Source organism: Mercurialis annua, linkage group LG7 (genome assembly GCF_937616625.2).
Source record: "Mercurialis annua linkage group LG7, ddMerAnnu1.2, whole genome shotgun sequence".
NCBI classification, from domain to species: Eukaryota; Viridiplantae; Streptophyta; class Magnoliopsida; order Malpighiales; family Euphorbiaceae; genus Mercurialis; species Mercurialis annua.
Window position 1 is genome coordinate 40,825,278 of NC_065576.1, and position 21,844 is coordinate 40,847,121.

General features: G+C 31.8%; 2 protein-coding genes across 6 annotated transcripts; both read left to right on the forward strand.

Annotated features, from left to right (window-relative positions):
• Window positions 1-3,593: 3,593 nt before the first annotated feature.
• On the forward strand, window positions 3,594-10,776 carry LOC126655738 (dolichyl-diphosphooligosaccharide--protein glycosyltransferase subunit 2). Its single transcript, XM_050350021.2, has 20 exons — window positions 3,594-3,699; window positions 3,825-3,993; window positions 4,260-4,452; window positions 4,566-4,655; window positions 5,095-5,157; window positions 5,438-5,507; window positions 5,848-5,912; window positions 6,522-6,576; window positions 7,084-7,211; window positions 7,297-7,412; window positions 7,747-7,816; window positions 8,028-8,132; window positions 8,274-8,363; window positions 8,442-8,590; window positions 8,789-8,900; window positions 8,973-9,056; window positions 9,484-9,564; window positions 9,656-9,880; window positions 10,037-10,159; window positions 10,467-10,776. The coding sequence occupies exons 2-20, from the start codon at window positions 3,827-3,829 to the stop codon at window positions 10,581-10,583; spliced, it is 2,103 nt and encodes a 700-aa protein (XP_050205978.1). The 5' UTR covers window positions 3,594-3,699; window positions 3,825-3,826; the 3' UTR covers window positions 10,584-10,776.
• A 431-nt stretch (window positions 10,777-11,207) lies between these two features.
• On the forward strand, window positions 11,208-15,667 carry LOC126654711 (uncharacterized). Of its 5 annotated transcripts, none has more exons than XM_050348659.2 (9): window positions 11,213-11,439; window positions 11,515-11,588; window positions 11,678-11,758; window positions 11,835-11,927; window positions 12,035-12,154; window positions 12,753-12,824; window positions 14,275-14,352; window positions 14,987-15,225; window positions 15,343-15,667. In XM_050348659.2, exons 1-8 carry the CDS (start codon window positions 11,325-11,327, stop codon window positions 15,176-15,178), a joined length of 825 nt encoding a protein of 274 aa, XP_050204616.1. In that variant the 5' UTR covers window positions 11,213-11,324; the 3' UTR covers window positions 15,179-15,225; window positions 15,343-15,667. The 5 variants fall into 5 exon arrangements, 2 of the variants coding, with proteins under 2 accessions (XP_050204616.1, XP_055959845.1); XR_007632675.2 differs by having other exon boundaries at window positions 11,214-11,439; window positions 14,987-15,246; XR_007632677.2 differs by having other exon boundaries at window positions 11,377-11,439; window positions 11,534-11,588; window positions 14,987-15,246.
• Window positions 15,668-21,844: the final 6,177 nt, after the last annotated feature.

The following is a 21,844-nucleotide window of genomic DNA, read 5'->3' on the forward strand; positions in this document are numbered from 1 at the left end:
TTCTGTATTTATTGTTCACTCAGCAGCTATGTTTTCTTAGCCTATAAATACTGGCTTCATTTTTCATTTTAGAATACACAGAAACACAGAGCAATATAGAGAAAGTGTTTTAGAGCTGATTTCACAGTGCAGTGTGATCAGTATTTCCGGCTGTTTTATCCTAGGGACGCCGCGGTTGATAGTCAGCTTTGCACCTCCGAGCTGTGCCGCGAAACGTCTAAAAGAGAGCGACCTAGTCCGCGACTCAGCCTCATCATATTCAGTTTGACAGCAATTGTATCAACAGGTTTTTAAAAAACACTTTCAAAAAGTCTAAAAATAACAGTTTTAACACAGTTTCGAACAGTATAAAACAGTCTCAAACCGTTTACAAAAGTTTCAAACAGTATAAAACAGTTTCAAAAAAACAGTTTCAAACGATTTTTAAAATTAATTAAAAACGTTTGAAAACCAGGTCAAAACATCATTAATGAAGAAAATGACGATTTTTTCAACAAAAATGAAAAAATTTACAGAAAACGATACTACAATAATTTAAAACAACATAGAAAGAAAGAAGAAGAAAAAGAAGAAGTTTCTCATCTATCACCCATCATATTATCTCTTAAACTCATTCATAATTAGTAAAAAGAAAAAGACGAAGAAAAAGAAAAAAGTTGCTGAGACAAGGAAAAGAAGAAGAAGAAGGAAAAGAAAAAGAAGGATGCGGAAAGAGAAAAAAAAGAGAGATAAAAGAAAAAATGAGAAGGAAGAAAAAAAAAGGAGAGAAAAGAAAAAAAACGAAAAAAAAGGAGAAAGAGGAAAGAAAAAACGGAGGAGAGAGAAAAAAAGGAAAAATGAGATATGCATGTGTTTAAAAGAAGGAGAGTAAAAATACAAATAAGTTATTTTGCTAATTGAGGTACAACTAAAAACAATAGAAAAATAGAGTAAAAAAGTAAATTTTTGAAATTGAGATATTTAAAACAAATAAGTTAAAAAAAGGAGTATTTTGTGCAAATTCCTCAATCGGTTTCTGGTTCAATCTGTTAAACTGGCTAGTCCGATTCAATTATTTAATCACCCATAGCAATAAATTTGAAACCAATACCCTATAAGAATTACTTTGTCTTATGCCAATTTGCACTAAACCTCATCTCAAAATAGCATTCAAAAGACTTGAAATGTTGGTACTCGTGCCTTATGAAATGTTGCTCAATCTCTTTGCTTGAACAAATGATCTAAGCTGAAAAATTACTTATGGTGAAAAATTGATGTTCAAGGTACAATGTTACTTTGTTTTAATTTTGTTCGATTTTTGCATACTCAATATCCAACACAGGCTAGTAGAGCTGGCCATGGGTCGGGTCAGCCCATAAACCGGCTAGGAACCGATCCGGTCAAATTCGGTTCGGAGCCGGTCAAACCCAAAATCGGATCAAAACCGGCCCAGAACCGTGGACACACCGGTTCGGGCCGGTTCTAAATTTTTTGAATCGTGCACCGTGGTTTTGGCTCGAAACCGGCAGTTTAATGGTCGAACCCGTCGATAAAAAATTAATTTATTTTAATATATATAAAATGGACAACTCTATTGGGACGGAAGGATTATTATATATAAAGATATATATTATATTTGTTTTAGTTAATTTTTTTGGTTAACATAATATTTATAATTTATTTTATTTCATTATTTTTTTGCAATGTTATCTTCATGCATTATTTATCTTTAAATTAAATTTTTAAAAAATTAAATTAAATTTTATTTTCAATTTTTTTGAACCGTCTAAAATCCAGAACTGGAATCGAAACCGGAACCGTCACTTAGACAGTTTCGGGCCGGTTCCATCTTTTCTTGAACCGTGATCCGGCGGTTCCGAACCGGAACCGCCGGGTTGTGAACCGTGGCCACCTCTGAGGCTAGTAATTTTAGAATCGACTTACTTACAAGTGTTGGTTGGGCCAAATAATGGACGAACAAAGGATCACTTTACCCCCTCAACTTGGCACAAAGTATCAAAAACGTTCAAATTGAAAAAACCGGATCACTTTTACCCTGAACTTGTCAAAATCGGTACAAAAAGACCCTATGCTGACGTGACATCTTAATTGGAGAGTGGGTTATTAATTAATTAAAAATTACCCTAATTAATCATATTTAAATACTAATAAGTTATAATTTAAACCTAATTAACTCAGGGGCCTTTTTAGACTTTTTTCAAAAAAAAAATAAATTTTTTTCTCAGTTTCCGGCGAGGAGAACAAACTCACGGGTCTGTTCTTGAGGACCCACGGGTCTATAGAAAAATTTAATTTTTTTTGTTAAAAATTTTAAAAATTTTAATGTTTTTATTAAAAAATTGATTTGGAGATTAATTTGTTATATATAAACAAATTTAGGAGTTCATTTGTTATATAAAATTTTAATTTAAAAGGATTAAATTGTTTTTGTTTTAAATTATTAGGAGTTAATTTAAAATGTTAAGAAATAATTAGGATCATTTTAACCTTTTTACCATTTAAAACCACCTAGGATAAAAGAAACCCGAAGAGTGTATCTCACTCTCTTAAGTGAGAGTGGGGAGGGGGTTTTTGTACCAAATTTAACAAGTTCAGGGTAACAGTGATCCCGTTTTGCTAATTTGGACGTTTTTGATACTTTGTGCCAAGTTGAGGGGCCAAAGTGATCCTTTGTTCAATAATGGACCTTCCCAGGCCAGATCCAAACTCTTTATTAAGAAGGGACGATGACAAAAGTACCTAAAATTTTAAAAATATTTACAAAAATACCTGTAAATTTTTTTTATTTACAAAAATACGACTGATTTAAAATTAATTACAAAAGTATCAAAAAATGAAATAATTACAAAAGTACGATTTGTATAATGTCGGTATAATTATGGTATAATTTTGAAATACTAAAACTATAAATCAAATAATTTAAAAATAATATTTGGTTTATTATTAGTATAATTTCGGTATATTTTTGGTATATCGATTATAAATTTTTATATATATATTTTCAAGTTGATAACATGTATATTTTTTTTATATGTACTTCTCACTATAGTTGGTAATGAACTAGAGAATTTGTATATTGTTGGTGTAATTTTAGTATATTGTTAGGTTAATATTTAGTATGCGACGTGGTGTAATGTTGATGTAATAAAAAAATTTCAGTATATTTTGATGTGTACACTTTTGGTATAATTTTGGTATATTATTAATTTAATTTTTAGTATACGATCTGATGAAATTTTGGTAAATTTTCATTTAATATTAATAAAATTTTAGTATGTATAATATCGGTATAATTTTGATATAATGTTGATAAAATGTTAATATAATGTTAGTTTATTAGTATACTGACATTATACCTACAATATACACCGTATGTTTGATATTATTTTTTATTTTTTTTTACTTTTGTAAATATTATTAATATTTTTATAAATAAAAAAAATCAATATGTAGTTTTGTAATTATTTTTATTTTTTTTGATAAATGGTATAATTTCCTCTATTATAAGAAAGGATAGTTTGCAGTTGGACCTGACCTGATGGTAATTAAAATAAAACAACAAGGGCAATATCGGAACAAAAGATGAAAGACTTCACTAATAGTTCTCGTCTTCGAGTTTGAGCAGTAGAATAGAAGACAATACCAGTTTACTCCCAACGAGTTCCACACTGAGTCCCTAACCCGACTCATCCATCGCACGTACGGCCTCCTTCCCCGATCTACACTCGTTCTCTTCATTTTTTATTCAATTCATATCTGTTTTACGTAATGAAATCTTCAATTATAATGATTATTTATTCGCCTTGTTGATTAATTCAATGCAGGAATGGCTAGAAGTAGAAATAATAACAGTGTCGGCGGATTTCAATTTCTGATCTATGTAGCATTAATCTGCTCAGTTTCTGCTTCCGCTTCGATCTTTTATCCGATCTCCGATTCTCACCGATCTGCCGCTTCGGAACTTTTTTCGCCGATCGACGGTTCATTTAGCAGGTTGTTATGTTAATTGTTAATTTCTCTATATTTCAGCTGCTAGAATGAAATAGATAAAAATATAATGTCGTTTTATGCGTTTTGTGTTGCTTTTACTTGGCGCAATTTGGATGCTATGCTGTACGTGTTGAATTTGTTATCATAACTCGTAGATATTTGTTTTGACGGTTTTGTATGATTTTTGTGTTCGCATTGTATGGATCAAATGTTGATTTTTCATTTCTTGAACTACAACCTGTTGACTAGATGATGCAATTTCTTAACAGTTTGCGAGAAACATATGAGGCGCTTCGGACATTTGAGATTCTTGGAATTGACAAAAAGCCTGACGTAAGCGTCGCAGCTTGTCAGTCTGTAGTGGAAACCCTTGGGTCTTCATCTTCAGCTTCCAAGGATATTTTCTATGCTCTTAAAGCGAATAGAGTTTTAAAATGTGAAGTCAAAGAGGAAGTTTATGAGGTATTTAGTTACTTCTTATTGTTTGTAGTTTATATGGGTTAGAGTTGTCTTTTATTATATGGGTTAGAACATGTTATATATGCTGATCTCCGGATTTACTTTTTCTTTTGAAGCGAGTTGTTTCCGAACTTCAAAGTTCTGTAAAGAGTGCAAGTTCGTTGCTTAATTTCTACCATTCCGTTGGAAGTTTGGTACTTATCAAGGTAATTAATGCATTGAAGTACTGTTTATATATTATCTTTGTCCTGCCTTCCTGTTCAGTCTCCTTCCCAAATTTAAGCACTTGAGCTTGAGTTTCTTTTCTTCATTTTTTCCTATTCACTTAATTCATCTGATAATTTCAGACTCCATTCTGTTCCTACTTTGAGTCATTTTGTGGGGAAAATAAAGTAAAATAGATTTAATAAAATTTTAATGTACTTTTTATGATGGATAAAAGTCATTTAAAATGGGTACAATTGTAAATACAATTACTTCTCTTCTTAAATTCAAATAATGGAAATGATTATTTTTAATCTTTTGTTTTCTTCTCATGCCACCCTTTTAATTTTTATTTCTTTTCCCTTGCACGACTAGTGGACCAAACAGTTGAAATCTCTGATTAAATTTTTGTGTGTTTTATGTATAATTGTTCAAATGCAGGATCAATTATCTAAAGATGATCTATACCTTGGAGATGCTGAAGGAATTTTTCGCTCGATCAAGGTTGGTAGTTACTTACTGGCATAATTATGACAGTTGGGGTTAGGATCAGCAAGTGTAACACCTTCCACTTGAATTCCCCATTTGTACTTAGGGTAGGGCCCTTATGGGTCTAGCTGCTGGTATGGCCACATTTGGGCTGGTCAGTAGTTGGTTCTGATTTTGCAGTTCATTCTGCTACTTTTAGTTAATAAACATCTTTGGATTTTCTTTTTGTATAGCAATCAATATTTTTTTAACCTGATGTTTCGAGTTCATAGACTAATTTTTGACATTTGGGCAGGCTTTGAGCCAGAGTGATGGAAGATGGCGCTATAGCTCTAATAATCCTGAGTCTAGTACCTTTGCTGCAGGTAATAATCTGTCATTGTTAGCTACACTTGTAAATTCATTCACACACCCTTTTGCCCCCCTTTCTTTATTTCATCCTTTTGGAGGTGCATGCTGTTATTGCAGTGAAATCTTATTGTAAAATGAATGGATGTGTAAAGTTTTTTTAAACATCTCTCATCTTATTTATTTCAGTCTTCCAACTTGAATATTTTGCATAACCCTTAAACTGATGGATATGTTGAGGACATACCATGATCGGAAGTTTTCTAAATAAAGGATTAAGCACTTCATTTAAAATTGAAAATTTGGTGCAGCACTTCCATGACATATAGTGAGACTAATTATCATTTCCTTTTCCAGGTTTAGCACTTGAAACTCTTGCTGGAGTGATCTCGCTCTCATCTTCTGAGATTGACCAGTCTCTGGTATTTTATAAATATGTCATGTTTTTTTATTTTTCTTTTATGTCTTTGAAACTACTGTCTTTGTACATCTTGTTGGCGTTGAAATGGGTCACATAACTTGCTATGTTGGTCTTATATGAACAAATGCTCCATTGATAATTTTTTTTCTTCAATTAAATAGTAATGTCTATTCTGTTATATGGTTTATCATTCACAATGTTTCAAATTGCTTGGAACATGCAGCATGCCTAGCATGAACCTCTTTTTCTACCATGTGTATAAGTGTTAAAACTATAGAGAATTAACTACATTGGTGAACGGATAATTGCTTTTAGGGGGAAAATTTATATTCCTGATCTCATACATAGAACTTCTTGCTCCTTAAGGAACGATTTAATGTTGCGCTCTTGCTTATTTGTGCTGCCAAAGCATCATCTTAATTCTGATATGTGGTTTGCTTTTTATGCTTGCATATTCGCCTGACTAGCTCATAAACAATGTGCTAGTTGTTTTTAGAGCTGTCTGAAATTCTCTGTTAGCTATCCCTTTATTACTTTAGAGTGCTTGTCTCACTGCCCTTTCTCTTGTGCTAACAATGTAAGCATTTAATGTTGTGTTTACTGCTTGCAGATTGGCACAACTAAGAATGATATATTAAAGCTTTTTGACAGCATTGAGAAGTATGGTATGCTCACAAAAATCCTTTCACAGTGATGACTATAATTGTAATTCTCTATTTATTTGAATAATGTTAGAATCAATTTTATGGAAGATAATTTGACTGGCAGTTTGCTTTTGAAATGAATGAATATAAATTATAAATTGTGTTTGATTTCGGTCTTATTCTTTGGAGAACACATATTGTGTCTGTAATGTAACTAACAAGTTAGTTCTGACTCATCTGACTATAGGAATGTCATGACGAACTTTATCATCTGATGATAATTTGTGTGGCGTTGTATTGTATCAATGCCAGACTGGTATTGTCTTACACATGTTCTCAGAATAACAGGGTACTTAATTAAGTTATTCACTGTGTCAGGATATGGAATAACTCATGCAACATATAATAGAATGCTATCTCATCCAAAGCTTTTAGTTTCTAATAAAACTATGCAATTTGACTTGGTTGTTATCTTTGTCTTATACATTAGTTGATGCTTGCTTACTTAGATACTTCTCCTTTTTGTAGATGATGGAGCCTTTTACTTTGATGAGAAGCTGGTTGATGCGCATGAACATCAAGGTTCTCTTTCAACTACATCTTCTGTTGTCAGAGGATTGATAGAATTTGCAGATGTGACCTCAGGAAGCTTAAATGTCAGTTAGGAATGTTAATTTTTCCATTTTGTTTCTCTAGTGCTCTTAAATAAATGTTTCTAATACTTTTGCTTTGGGTTTTCAGCTGCCTAGCGAAAAAGTTGTGGGTTTGGCCAAGTTCTTCCTCGGCATTGGGATTCCTGGTGATGCTCAAGATCTATTCAACCAAGTAGACTCGTTGGCTTATCTGGAGAGAAATAGGCAAGTACTTTCCTGACTCTTTTACACGATGATGTTTAGCATTATATGACTATATGATCATACATGGCGGTTTCAATTTTTAGTGATACCTCATAAGACATGATTTTGATTTCTTTGAACAAAAAAAAGCACAATATTCAGTAACAAAATATCTAGAAACAGCAAGATTTCTATGGAACATGCTATTGCTGTTAGGTTTATTTAGTTTTAACATAAATATGACAGCAATGGTCTTTATTATTATAATTTACCAGTCCTGGATTGTTTCTGACAAAATCTGCTAGTAACTTCTATCTTCTTTAACTTTTGACTGAAGTCATACTTTTTGGTGCAGGGTGACCATTCCCTTAATATTGTCTCTTCCAGCAACTGTTCTTTCTTTGTCCAAGAAGGACACCCTTAAGGTATTTCTCACTTGTGCATATATATTTTGAAATTTAATCTTACTTATTTTACATGGCATTCAAAAAAAATTCATCCTCTTATCTGGCAACAATAAAGATTATTTTTTTTCCTTATTACCACTATATCTCATGATTCTTTGAAGTTTCTATTTTCTTCCTAGTTCCTGCTAATAAAATAGTATGATATATTTTCCTCTGTAAACATGTTCAGGTTAAGGTGAATACCGTTCTTGGCTCAAATGCACCTTCTCTGACAGTAAAACTCGTACGAATTTACAGTTCTGGTTCAAAGGATACTTCCATAACTGAGAACCAGGTGTGTCTATGACTCAATTTTTGGCCAATCACTTGATGCATCTTAATTCTCATATCTACCTTTTGCTTGTTCTTCTAATTTTCTTCTGAACAGCGGACTTCTTTTCTTAAACTGATTGGTTTATTCCATCTTTATGTTTAGGAACTCAATTTTGACTCTGAAAGTGGCATATTTTTCTTGGATGCTTTGCCAAAGAGCATTGATGTTGGAAAATACATTTTTGTTTTTGAGGTATTCTTACTTACTTTCGTGTGTCAATTTTTTTCTGGATTTATCTATCTATTCATAACATGATTAACAATTCTGTAGACTCTGCTTCATGACGATGCTCATAAAAATATTTACACCACGGGAGGCCAAACTAAAGTTCCAATATTTGTTACTGGAGTTATCAAAATTGACAATGCTGGAATAGAAGTGCTTGAAAGTGATCTCGGGATCACAGAAGTTCAAAAAAAGTATGTTTACATCCTTTAGCCTCCCCCCGACACATAATTCTTCATTTTATTTACATAGTTGTGTTGGCTGCTTGTCATGTCACATGTTAATATGTGATGTTTTTACCCTTTTGTAGATATTTTGTCGTCAGTTATATTTGGACTACTTTTACTACATGGCATTGATATATTGTGGTGCTAATCCTTGAATCTGTGTAGGCTAGATTTGGCTGGAGAAAATCTTGTATCTTTACCAGCTAACCACCTCCAGAAGTTGCGGCTGTCATTCAAATTGACAACTCCTCTTGGCAATGCTTTTAAGCCACATCAGGTCTGTAGTGCTTTCTGTTTTTCATCTTATTTTCAGTTTCTGAAATTGTCACTAAGAATTTCTTGTTTGCAGGCAATTTTCAAGTTGAAACATGAGACTGATGTGGAGCATGTCTTTATTGTGGGAAACTCTGGAAAGAAGTTTGAGATAGTACTGGTAAATTTCTTTCATAACGTTTAATCTCTTTTTGCAATCTTTTTATGTAGTTCTTCAATTGCTACTTGCTGTTGGGGAAAGTTTTGAGCAGTTGAACTGCAGTTAGTTTGTTAATACGCGCAAGAGTTTTCGCTGATCAGTGGTCAATCCATCCTTTTTGAGCTTGCAAATAGAATCAGATAAAAGTTGTTATCCATCATCCACTAGTGCTGATAATTGACTTAATGGAAATTGAATGACTTCTTGGGTTCATGTTCGAATTTTTCTAAAATCATTAGTGGAAAGTTAAGTCAGAATATCTCATCTTTGGTGTATGCTAATAGTTATTGCCTCTTTTGCAGAGGTTCTTTTATGCACTGTTTAATATATATTATCTCATAACATTGTATTTGGATGTTCTTATGATTTTTTGTGAATTGTTTTGCAGGATTTTCTTGGATTGGTTGAGAAATTTTATTATCTATCGGGCAGATATAACATCCAGCTCACTGTTGGTGATGCTGTTATGGTAAGTTATCTTTTAATGTTTGAAAATTTCTTAGTTGTATTTTCCGATTCAAAATACAAGCACGATACAATTTGTATTCGTCTTTTTTCAGGAGAACTCTTTCTTAAAGGCCATTGGTCATATTGACCTAGACCTACCAGAAGCACCTGAGAGTGCACCACGTCCGCCTCCACAGCCTGTTGATCTTTACTCAAGATACGGTCCAAAAGCAGAAATTAACCACATCTTCAGGGCACCTGAAAAGCACCCAGCTAAGGAGTTATCTCTAGCCTTCTTGGGTCTTACACTTGTGCCATTTATTGGATTCTTAATTGGGGTTAGTGATGCAATTAAATCTGATAACCTTTTGTGTATCGCCTGTTATATATTGCTTTATGATTTTGTCCATATATGATAGAATTTGAATTGGTTATTCTTTCTTGTGTTGCTTAAGAAGCTACTCATGTTATAGTAATCATCTTTTCTTTGCCAGCTATTGCGTCTAGGGGTGAATTTGAAGAACTTCCCATCTTCAGCTGTATCTGCCACATTTGCCTTCCTATTCCATTTGGGAATTGGAGCAGTTTTGCTACTCTATGCGCTTTTCTGGCTGAAGGTCAGTTGTTTATTTCGTTCATTTCTATCTGTTACTATGAATTGTACACTTGTACCCCTAAAACTGAGCTTTTGATTGCCTACTCAACTGAACTTTTGTTGCATGAATTTATGAATTGTACACTGGTAATCCCTAATTAAATTGATTCTTTTTTGTTTTTTAAATGGGTTAATCTGTCTATGATCTGCACTCATAAACTCGATCCAAAGCCCGCTTAATTTCGTGTCGTGTAATCGGGCTGTGGTAGAATATATCTGATATGCTAGTTGGGTTTACTTAACACCCTTTTTGTTTGATTGGTGAACAGTTGGATCTTTTCACAACATTGAAAGCACTTAGTTTCTTGGGAGTTTTTCTAATGTTCGTTGGACACAGAATCCTCTCCCACCTGGCTTCGGCGTCATCCAAGTTGAAATCTGCTTGAAGACGTTCAAAACCTCGACGGAAATTGCAAGTTAAGCTAGGATAGATGAGGAAATTGCCCCATAAGTTAAAAAGATAATTAACATTTTGACTCAATTTTGTAGGTTGCGCTCGGTAGACTATGTACTCTCTATTATGAATTTATTACACTTATTTAAAAGGAAAAAATAGTTCTTACCAATGACATTTTTTTATCTGTTCTCTAGCTTCTACACTTTCAATTGATATATTTATCATACAAATTAATTTTACAATTTATAAATAGTAGAATTCATGAGATTTATGATGAAATTTTAACAAAAATAAAAATAGAAATAGCATTGCGAGGTTGAATCAGCTTTTGGTATAAATTTTTAGGAAATAATAATAATGAAAAGCTGAGTTTTTCTTTATAAAGTGTAAAGAAAATACAGGGAAATAAAATATTAAGATTTATTCTATAAATTACTTTCAATACCTTAATAATAAAACAAGAACACATTTTAAAGATGAAAGTATCGAAGAATATAAATTATGATTCTTTTTCGTGATTCAATTTCCTCACATTTTCTTTGCACCAAAAAACGTCATATATTTGATAAATTTTGTTAGAAAAAAAAAGTCAAAAAATGAAAGTCACCATTTAAAAAGGCACCTCAAAAACCTATATTATACATACAATCCAGTTTAAGCTTAGAAAACTACCGGATCATCCCGCCTTATTTCAACCGCAAGTGAAAAGACGGAACAGAAACCGTTGAACATGGAGGATAACATTTCTTCATCATCAACACCAACAATCCAAGGTCAAAAACGCCGTCGTCAGGAAGACAACGAACCTGAAACCAGCGAGGACGTCGATCAAACTCCATTACTCGGTAAACGAAGCTCCACTTTCTTAATTTTTATCCTTCCTAATCCTTTCCTTATGATTTTTTTTTAAAATAATGAAGAGGAAAGTCTCATTTTTAGCGACACATTGGTGGCGCTGCGCATCATGCGAGCTCAATTTCCTCGAATTGACAAGGTTATTTCCGTCTCTCACCGTCGAATTAATCATTTAATCCGATCAATGTTATTCATTATCTGTATCTCTTAACTAGTTTTAAAAATTAGGTCTCGATTCGACCATTCATCCTACGTTCGCAATTATACAGCAGTGTAAAAGACAGGACACTAGTTGATAGAGAACTAGAGGTAACTTTTGCTAAAACCTTTAATTTGATTGTCAAACATTTTAAAAATGAAACTAGTAAAAATTATCTATGTGCAGTCTTTAAGAAGGGAGAGACAATTGCGTATTTTTAAACTTAACACCGGACAGGACGATCATGCTATAATGTTTTTAGATGACTATCTAGCTCAGGTTAGTTTATTAGTAATTGAATTATGAGTTTTTTTAATGTAGCATTCTATTGTGGTTTCTGTTTAGACTCGGTGTGTCATTTGCTTGTGTGATTCTTATATGTGCAGATGGATCGTGTTGTGAAGCCAATGGAAGAGAAAAAGCAAGAACATTCTGATGTTTTTGAGTGGTTTAGAACTCATGTTATTGATGTTAAATTGGAACCTAGTATTGGCCATCAAGAGCTTGTAAGTTAGATATGATATTGCCAAATTTACATTTGCTGTTATTTTTCTGTTGGCTTTAGCTCTGCTTGTCAATCATCTTATGAACATGAAAGGAGACTTTGTATAGTATACATAAAAGAAAATGATTGCTAAGATCAATTTTGTTTCACCAAGATTCATACTGAATATGGCACATGAACAAACATATGCAGATAAAAGATATTCACGTGTGTGCTTCAAATTTTCAATTAAATCTAAATAGTGATTGGTGATCAATATGCACAAGTTAATCTTTGAAAAGAAAGTACACAAGTTGGTCAAATTCAATATAATAGCTGTTACTAAAAAAGAACACTTAACAAGTTCATTATCCTATAGTCTCCAGTCTCCATTGTCAACTTGTATATAACATTTGGAGTGTTCTTTTGTATGCATAGTGTGCTGTTTAATCAGTGAACTGAAAGCATCTGAACTGGGTTTAATTCACAAAAAGGCCATATTTCCAACTCTCCAAAGCTACCTTATATTTTAACCAGTGTTGATTGCTTATTATGTGTGGGTACATGGATCTTCGTGTTGTAAACATTTAATTTGATCCCAGCTCATTACTTTAATGCAGTGCTTGCTCTTATCCGAAGGTGGAAAGGTGAAGGATGAACACATTTCGCTTTTGATCAATGCTGGTCTTCTTGTAAGCAAATTTTGAAGCCTCATTTCTCCATTGTTTTTCCGTGCTTGCATGAACGGATTTCTATATGCTGACACATAATACTACTAAAGAAAATCTGCCAGGATCTCGAATCTGCATATATTTTCTTTTTATTAACAGCCTTTATACTCCATGTTCAGTACGCTCCGTTCCATTGACTTAAAAACCTTGTTGGAGGGATATTCACTAAAAATAAACAGCAAATTAAGCTATTATCTGGAAGTTTTGTCAATATGGAGCAAAAATGTTTATCCACCATTTTTACTTTTGGGGTTCTTTCTGTTCTCTAGCTCAAATATGCCAGCTTTGTTGTTTATTAATAATCCATTATGTGAAGTTTTGTGTTGCTTTTAGTTTTTCGTGAAAAGCGTGGGTCAATTGTTTGTATGCATTTGTATGGTCTGTTCATGGCTCAAATATGCTAGGAATAATTTATAGTTTACAGCTTATCCTTCTTCTGGGATATTCTAGATTGAGTGATGATAGTTTCATTCCTGGGATTATAGATCAATTTTTCTGGTATTATACTAGTGGCATTAATTGTCTTTGTCTCGTACAGTAAGTTGAGCTGTTAGGTATAATATTAAAAGCATAATTACTTGCTTTAGAGAAAACTAACTTTCAGACTTTCACATGATCCTCTGTGGAATAATTGTGTTCACTGTTGAATAACTGTCATCATGTGATTTATGCCTTTATGATCTTAAATACGACGACCACAATTTGTTATAGATCATGGATATAAATATTTACATGAAAAGAAAAAAGAGACTATAGAAGCTTTTTAAACTGTAGAGTAAGTCCTTACTCTCTAGCTTACCTTCAACTTTTATTCAGCATTCTTTGTTTTATTGTTTTTTCTCATTAATAGCTGCTGTAGATGGTCTCTGTATATGGATTTAAGGATTGAAAAGTGGCCTGTGTGCATTAAATGCAAGATAAGAATAGTAGTGAAAGGTAAAAAGTCCCCGCCGACTTGTTCATTATTAAGCAGTAGCAGTCTATGAACTCAAAATGGAATTCATTTCCTTTTCAAAACAATTGGGTCATGGAAGCTCAATGAGATGAAATTGAGTTAGGTTTATCTCAGGAAGGACAAAATTGAGGATTTTGAACTTCTAACGCATGATAATAGTTTTTGAGTTTTACATATTTCTAGTACAGTCTAAAGCAATTTATTTATGCTGCTTTTGCTTATTCAACAGCAAGATTAAGAATTCTGCAAACGTCGTGAAGCTCTTGTTTATTCGTGTTACTTAAAACTCAGGAAAACTGCATGCATTTTCTTCTGTATTTTTCCTTCAATTTTTCATGTTACATTATCATCTCATATGAAATTCTGCTTTATCAATTTTCTTTTGCCTCTTCTTTTCTGTTAAATTTGTTATGATTCTGATTTATCTGCAATCTAACACTTCTGTCTACCTATTAGACTCGCCAACTGATTGACCCAAACATGTACTGGTTTGCAATTCCAAACATTGGCTCAATACTTAAGGGCCTTTCTCAGGTACATGTTTGCTTAGTCTATTAATTTCATACTTGTTTTTCCTTTTTTTCTCCCCCCAAAAAATCAATTTCGTACTTGTTTTTCCTTTTTTTGGGTTCTTGGATATCTATATAATTTTAGCAATTATATCTTGATCTTACATGAAGCTCTCTGCCCAAAAATTTGACAAGGTACTGTATGGATAAATAATCTGAAATTGAGTTTTGAGGTTGAATGGTACAAAGGATAAATGGTTTTTCAAAAGTGGACATAAAAAGCTTGTTTCAATTAGAGCTTAGTTGGAAGTACACCTATCTGGCATGCTCAGACAAGTTTGTATCCACTTTCATAACTCTGCCAAATTATTAGTGAAATAAAAAAGCCCTCGATTATATTATACACCAGTTTCAGTTATTTAAAGACGACATATCCAATCCGAACTCTTTCTTGCCAATGCCCTACATATATTTTTGAAGAGAAATAACTTCTAATGAAAGTTAAAATTCCCGAATTTGGTCTTGGCTAGTTGGCATTTTGTTTATCCATTTAATGGGTTGCTGGGAGTAATTTGTTTGTTGAAGGTATAAAATGTTTGTCTGAATCATAAATAATAAGTCTTCTGACTTAGAAATTATATTTGACTCTTCATTCACAGGGTAGAAAGGAGCTGTTATCTCTTTTAAGCCGCAGGAGATATAAAGAAATGATGTTGGCTCCTTTAGAGAAGAAGCGTCTTCGATTCTCTCTACTCGACATGAGATTTCACCTCCGTGACCTGATTGGTTCAGGTCACCTAAAAACTATCAGTACCCCAACTGGCTTAGTCGTTCGTGTTTCAAAGGATTAAAAGTCAAAACCTCCAGCCACAAGTGCCTTGCCAAATTTATAACTCATGTGTGCTGGTCTTGATTCTTGGTAACCGGTTTCATCGCGTTCTCTCTAACTGCTCCACTTTTAATGATGTTGTCAAGTTATCATCTGTCAATGACATGAGTGATAACTCTTCCCCAGGTTAGCAGTGAGCACAAACAAAGGATTCAGCAATCACATGGATCAGTACAAGTAAATGCATGCAAGATGATGCGAGGGTCTCTTCTGCCAGGTTCTGTATTCGATTATTCCTTTGATTAATTGATAAATGTAAGTTATAGAACATTAAAACTCATACCATTTCAGCATCTAAGAGCATGCAATGGTTATTAAGTATATATCTATTCAGTGGGTTGATTTTCCTGTATCTTTTAAATCTAACACTCCGGCTTTTTTAGTTGAACTATAGATTACAATTTACAATGTAGTAAACTATGCATGAAATAATATGGTTTGACTCAGAAAACATGCTCACACTTCATTTTTTTTTTTCTGTCAGGTTCTACAGAAAATAATGTCATTTCAGTTACTTTCATTTGCATATCACTAAACTATAGTTATTTGTTATTGTTAACGATTATATTAAAACTGACGTGAACGATGAGAGTGTTCACACACCGAGTATGAACAAGAACGTAGATGCCAAATATTTCTGGATACATTGATCAAACATTTGATGACTCCTTTAACTCAAATAGTATTTTTATTTTATGTATAAGTCAAATGAAGTTAGGACTATAGGATCAGATAAGTATCGTAAAGTACTTATTAGATGTGATCATGTGAACATGAAAAACATTGCATCTTTTCTTTTTCACATATAATTAGTCATTATAATATAATTGCTGCCTAAACTCTTCATATAATCTCCTATGCTGAACACGGTATCGCTTTTCTTCCTGTAATTATGCCATTTGTGTTGGTTCCATTGTCAAAAATGGAATCTCTCAGTACAGTCCTCCATAATTTCAGGTGTCTAGCCCTTACGTGGCATGCACGAAAAGGTTATTTCTTTTTGAAAAGAACAATTTTTTTATGTATGTAGAGAGACAAGCAGGTCCATTGAGCTTACCCCCAATTTTGACCTTTTCCTTACCCAATTTTCGATAGATTAGGTTAAATAGTTTCTTTCAAGGTATGCATGCTCTGTTTGTTATACAGTTTGCCCTAGAATGTTATTTGAAGTTGGGGTATGGTGATGCAATTGGCATATGCTCTCACATTCTTAGAATAAGACATCCATAACTTCTTATGTTGGGGACCTAGGTGCCTATAATAGAGGTGTGCATTTTTTTAAACCAAATCCAGCTAAACCGAATCAAACAAACTGATTTTATAAGAATTTTGAAATATTTCAAACCAAATAAAATCGAACCAGACGGTTTGACTAATTTTTCTTTTGTACCAAAACTAAATTAAATCTTTTGAATTTCAATAATGAACTGAATGAAATATTTCATTTTATATAATTTTAAACCGAACAAAACTGAATTTATCGGCTCACTTTGATTATTCGATTTTGTTTGATTTTTGCACACCATATAGCCAATGCCAATTGAATCCTAACATCTTTATCTTTTTTTGGGTCTGAAATTACAAATGTCACATACTGTTCAATATTTGTTCTTTTTTTGAACATCATTATTAAAACTTGGAAGTTGGAAGTATCATGCCTTTTAACTTCGGCTTAATCACTCAAAAGCCCTCCACCTTTAAACTTTTTTCAATTGCACCTTGACTTAGAAAAATCCTCTCAAAATCCCTCCACCTTTAAATTCTTTTTCAATTGTACCCCAAAGTATTAAATTGACCTCTTTTCACATGAATTGTTTTTAAAATAATCTTTTATTCTTAATTTATATTCTAATTAAACACTAATATTATTAGTAATGTAAAAAATTATTCTTTCTAAAATTATATCTAGTAACTTTTTAAAATTAAAACTATAATTTTTTTTTAATTTAGGGTACAATTGAAAAAAAATCTAAAGATGGGGGGATTTTGAGAGGATTTTCCTACATCAGGGTGTAATTGAAATGGAGTTTAAGGTGGGAGGGTTTTGAGAGAGTTTTCCATGGAGGGCTTTTGAGTGATTAAGCCTTTAACTTTAGATGAATATATACTATGTCAAGAATAATGTTAAGATTCTCATTATAATCTTTTGTTAAGATGAGAAAGAAATTAGTGAATGTGTTATAATAATAAATCAATTGCTAACAATTTCTATTCTACAGCCATTCTTTTTAAATTAAGAAAAATTTAAAGTTGAAATTACAAGGAATAAAATTTACAAAAACTAATACATCAATAGGAATCTCTTGAAAGCGATATTTGAAGAAGCATCAAGAAGAATATGCCACTCAACTGGAATGACACGACTTCTTGTGACCCCTTTTCTTGAATGATTAGTTATAAAAGTAGGCCAAACCCATATAGAGGTCCCTGTACTTTACACTTTTTTTTCTGTAGGTCCTTATACTTCATTTTTGTATTATCTGGTCCCTCTATTTACCTATTTATGATTTTCAGGTCCTTTGTGAGTTTTTTTAAGTCCCCCTACTTACAATTTTTGTTTCCTCCAGTCCCTCTACTTACAATTTTTGTTTCCTCCAGCCACACAAAAGGACCAGAAAAAACTCATAAAGGACTTGAAAATCAAAAATAGATAAATAGAGGGACCAAATAATACAAAAATAAAGTATAAGGACCTACGGAAAAAAAAGTGTAAAGTACAGGGACCTCTATATGGGTTAAGCCATAAAAGTATTATAAGACCCATTACATCATCACCTATATCATACATAATCCTCTACTCTATTAAAAAAATTAAGGTTTCTTTAAAGAGTTTAAAAAGTATTAATAATTCAGAATGCATCACTATCAATCAGATTTAGAGATGAACTCGTTGCAATACAGGGGAACAGTAGACATCGGGTATTAAATTTTAAGAGCCACTAAACTTTCATGTTATTTCATTTCAGTCATGGGACTTTCATTTATTTCAATTTAATTTTAGATAACTAAATTTTAAAATTATAAGCAATAATTTTTTTTCCCAGTAAATATAAGGTCAAATTGAGTCTTCATATTTTCTCTTACATGATGTTAAATTTCGCAATCACCAAAGTTTTATATTAGTTTATTTTAGTGTAAGAAAATTTTGTTGTTCCATGATGTGGCAATATTTGACCTGAAATCACTACAAAATCTCAGTTGCTTGTAATTTAAAATTTCGTGTCTAAATTGAAATAAAATTAAAGTTTCATGATCAAAATGAAATAATAAAAAAGTTAAATGACCTTGAACTGAAGTGCTCTATGAATCTAAAATCTTCTTATTTAATTAGCAAAGTTATTCATAGAAGAAAAACCTTTGTTTTCTAGTTATACAAAATATCCCATTTGGATACTATGAGGATAATATATTTTGTTAGTGACAAATTTATATATTATGTTTGTTGTTTTCTTTTTAATTATTTTTATCATCTTTCTTGGATGTTAATTGAGAATTGTGTTGTTAATGCTACAACATGGGGTCTTTATTTGTCTTCTCTCTTTCCATAATCTTTCATGCACATTTGCAAGTCATTTAAGTCCCTAATACATCAAAATTGTTGAGAACAAGAATACAAAAATAGGCCAATTTTTTATTTTCTTGGCATGTGATTTCTTTTTTTAAGCAAATGATTTGTGTAGAGCTCTATTTTGTTTTCTTAACATGTTTCTTTATCCATTAGCTAGCAATTAGATTGTTTCTTTTTTATTTTAATTTCCTTTAATCAAATAATATCACATTTGTGCCACTAAAGTTTAAAAAGGTGACATCCTGTATTTAAAGAAGTTGGATGAGATTGATTATGATGTAGACAGGAGTTTTGGATATAGTAGGCTCATGGAGGAAGAAAAAAATTGAGTACAATCTGTGTTTTAAAAACCGGACCAATGGCCGAACAATAAGATTATTTGTTTCCGGTTCATCTTCTGAGTCAACCAGTTGAACAATTATATATAAAATTTAATTTTGGACATGATTATGGTCTACCGGTTCACTTTGGTTCAATCCAACTTTACATGATTTTAAATTTTGTGTTAATAGGACTAGACAGCTGGTCGGTTTTCGGTTCAACTGACTAGTCCCGTTTTTAGCATAAATTATGATATTAACCTCTGACATAAAAATCTTGTGAAATTTAGCTTGCATTGTTAATCAAACTCTCGAAGATAAAATTTGACATAAGGTACAAAAAAATCATCAGAGTTTTCTTAAAAGTACAAATTAATTTTTTTTGATTTTTAGGGCATAATTTGACCCTCCAATTTTTTTATTGAACAAAACACCCTCCTGTCCATAATCACCGTTAACTGGTGACATGACACATAGAGAAAAATTTCAAAAACATCCTTAATGTTTAAATTGTTTATAAATTTTATATTTATAATTTTTTAGCATATTTCACCCTCTTTTTCATTTAAATATCAGTAATTAAATAATATTAAAAATTAAAATACTTATTAAAACCCATCGGAATTCAGTTTAAACCTAACTAAATCTATTCCGAAAAACGCCGATCTTTTTCCCTGAATCTATTCCGAAAACGACCGCCGTACAGACCAAATTCCTGTCAGAGAACAGATATGGTAGAACAGATCCACCCGATCTGTTCTCAACAGACCTTCATCGATGGTCTGTTCTTCTTGAAGAACATACCATCAACGGTCTGTTGAAACACACCCTCTGGTGATTTGTTCTTCACAAGATCAGACCCGTCGGGTCTGTTTTCTGGCCAGCGTTGGGTTTCGGGCAAGGGTCGATGGTGGTTCCGGAAAAAGGCCGGCGGTTTTCGGAATAAATTTTAATTAGATTAAAATTAATTTTAGTTGAATATTTAATTGGATTTTGATTTGTTTAATTGAATTTCTTTTTGTTTAATTGGATTTCGATTGATTTTAATAAATAATTTAATTAATTGGTTTAATTATGAACAAACACCGATGATTAGGTGAAGTGGCACAAAATAAGTTCCGCTTGCCGAAAGTCAATTTTTAAATATTTTAATTTTAAATTTTATTTGTATTTAAACGAAAAAAGGGTGAAAAATGTTAAAAAAATTTATAAATATAAAATCTGTAAACAGTTTAAACATTAAGAATGCTTTTGAAATTTTTTCTATGTGCCACGTCACTATTTAACGGTGATTATGGACGGAAGAGTATTTTTGTTCAATGAAAAAATTGGAGGGTTGAATTGTACCCAAAAATTAAAAAGGGTTAAATTGTACTTTTGAGAATATCCTAAGGGTTTTATTGTACCTTATGCCATAAGATTTCACAATTATATTTCTACATCTTTGTGTCATATTGCTGAACAATATTGTTTAGAAAAAGAATTATATTGTTAGTTTCTATTTTTTTTTTAAAAATATACTATTTGGTGTCAATTTTTTCTTTTATATTGTATTGCAACAATGAAAAGTATATCCTGTAAGTGCTTTTAGCCTTCTTTTGGTCACTAATGTGGTAAAAGAATACAAATAAATTGTAATTTTTTGTTTTATGTTTATATAAGCAAAAATGATGTGCTTGTACAAATGATACACTTGTATATATAAAACCATATTGAAATATTGAAAATTTATTTTTATTTTTATTAGTTTAATTATCAGAAATGTTATTAATAAATTATATTATTTTTAATAATCTAATAAATAAAAACAGTTCTAAATAAATAAATTTCATAGTTTGTTTATTTCAAAAATTTCATTCAATGCTGTTAATAATGTAAACTTTTTATAGAATTTTTTATTTTAAAAGTCAAAACCACAGAGTAGTTAAATTAAGGCATACATAGTAAGATTGAAAATTGGGAACATGAATTACATAACTGAAAAGATATGCATAACCCTAATTACTCCATTAATCACCCTTCCTAAACTAGTTCTGAATTCAGTAGGAAAAATAGGAAAATGCTTTATAACCCAGCTGTTTAACCCTCCTTCAATAACCCACCTTACGTGGCAGGATTTCATTCGTCCAATACCCACTAAAAAGTGTATATCTCAAAAAACAAAATTTAATGTATCCACTCTTTAACTGACACGTCAGGCGGTACAAGAAGGTGGGCTAAAAGAGTTGGGTTATATCGCATTACTCGGAAAAATATACATCCACAAGAAAAAACAAGATCTTTAATTTATGCTTATAGCATGTGATTGCCCATATTGTTTCCATCATTTTACTTTACACATTGATCATGAATGCCCCCCTATCTTTTGGTATCAAATATTATTTATTTATTTTTATAATTGGAGAATCCATTGCAAGATTAATTATTAATAATTGGAACAAGCCCCCGTCTTTATTATAATTCTTTTTGCATTTTACAATCTTATTTTAATTGAATTATATGGTATCATCGCTTCTAAATATTCAAAACATGTATTTATATATATAATTATAAAAATAAACATTTATCGTAAACTCAACTAGTCCAGATTAGGGTATGCAAAACCAATTCAAAGCAAAATGAATTTATTGGTTGAATTTAAAATTATAAAATATAATTTTTGATTCAGTTCAATTTTAATAGTAAAACATTTTCGAAAAATAAATTTATACATTCATACTTTTCACTATTTTGACAGATA

Coding starts and splice junctions, on each gene's coding strand:
- LOC126655738 (XM_050350021.2), top strand. CDS start 3,827: ATGGCTAGAAGTAGAAATAATAACAGTGTCGGCGGATTTCAATTTCTG. Junction 3,994..4,259: donor ATCGACGGTTCATTTAGCAG/GTTGTTATGTTA, acceptor ATTTCTTAACAG/TTTGCGAGAAACATATGAGG. Junction 6,577..7,083: donor TGACAGCATTGAGAAGTATG/GTATGCTCACAA, acceptor TCCTTTTTGTAG/ATGATGGAGCCTTTTACTTT.
- LOC126654711 (XM_050348659.2), top strand. CDS start 11,325: ATGGAGGATAACATTTCTTCATCATCAACACCAACAATCCAAGGTCAA. Junction 11,440..11,514: donor CGATCAAACTCCATTACTCG/GTAAACGAAGCT, acceptor AAAATAATGAAG/AGGAAAGTCTCATTTTTAGC. Junction 12,155..12,752: donor GTATTGGCCATCAAGAGCTT/GTAAGTTAGATA, acceptor ACTTTAATGCAG/TGCTTGCTCTTATCCGAAGG.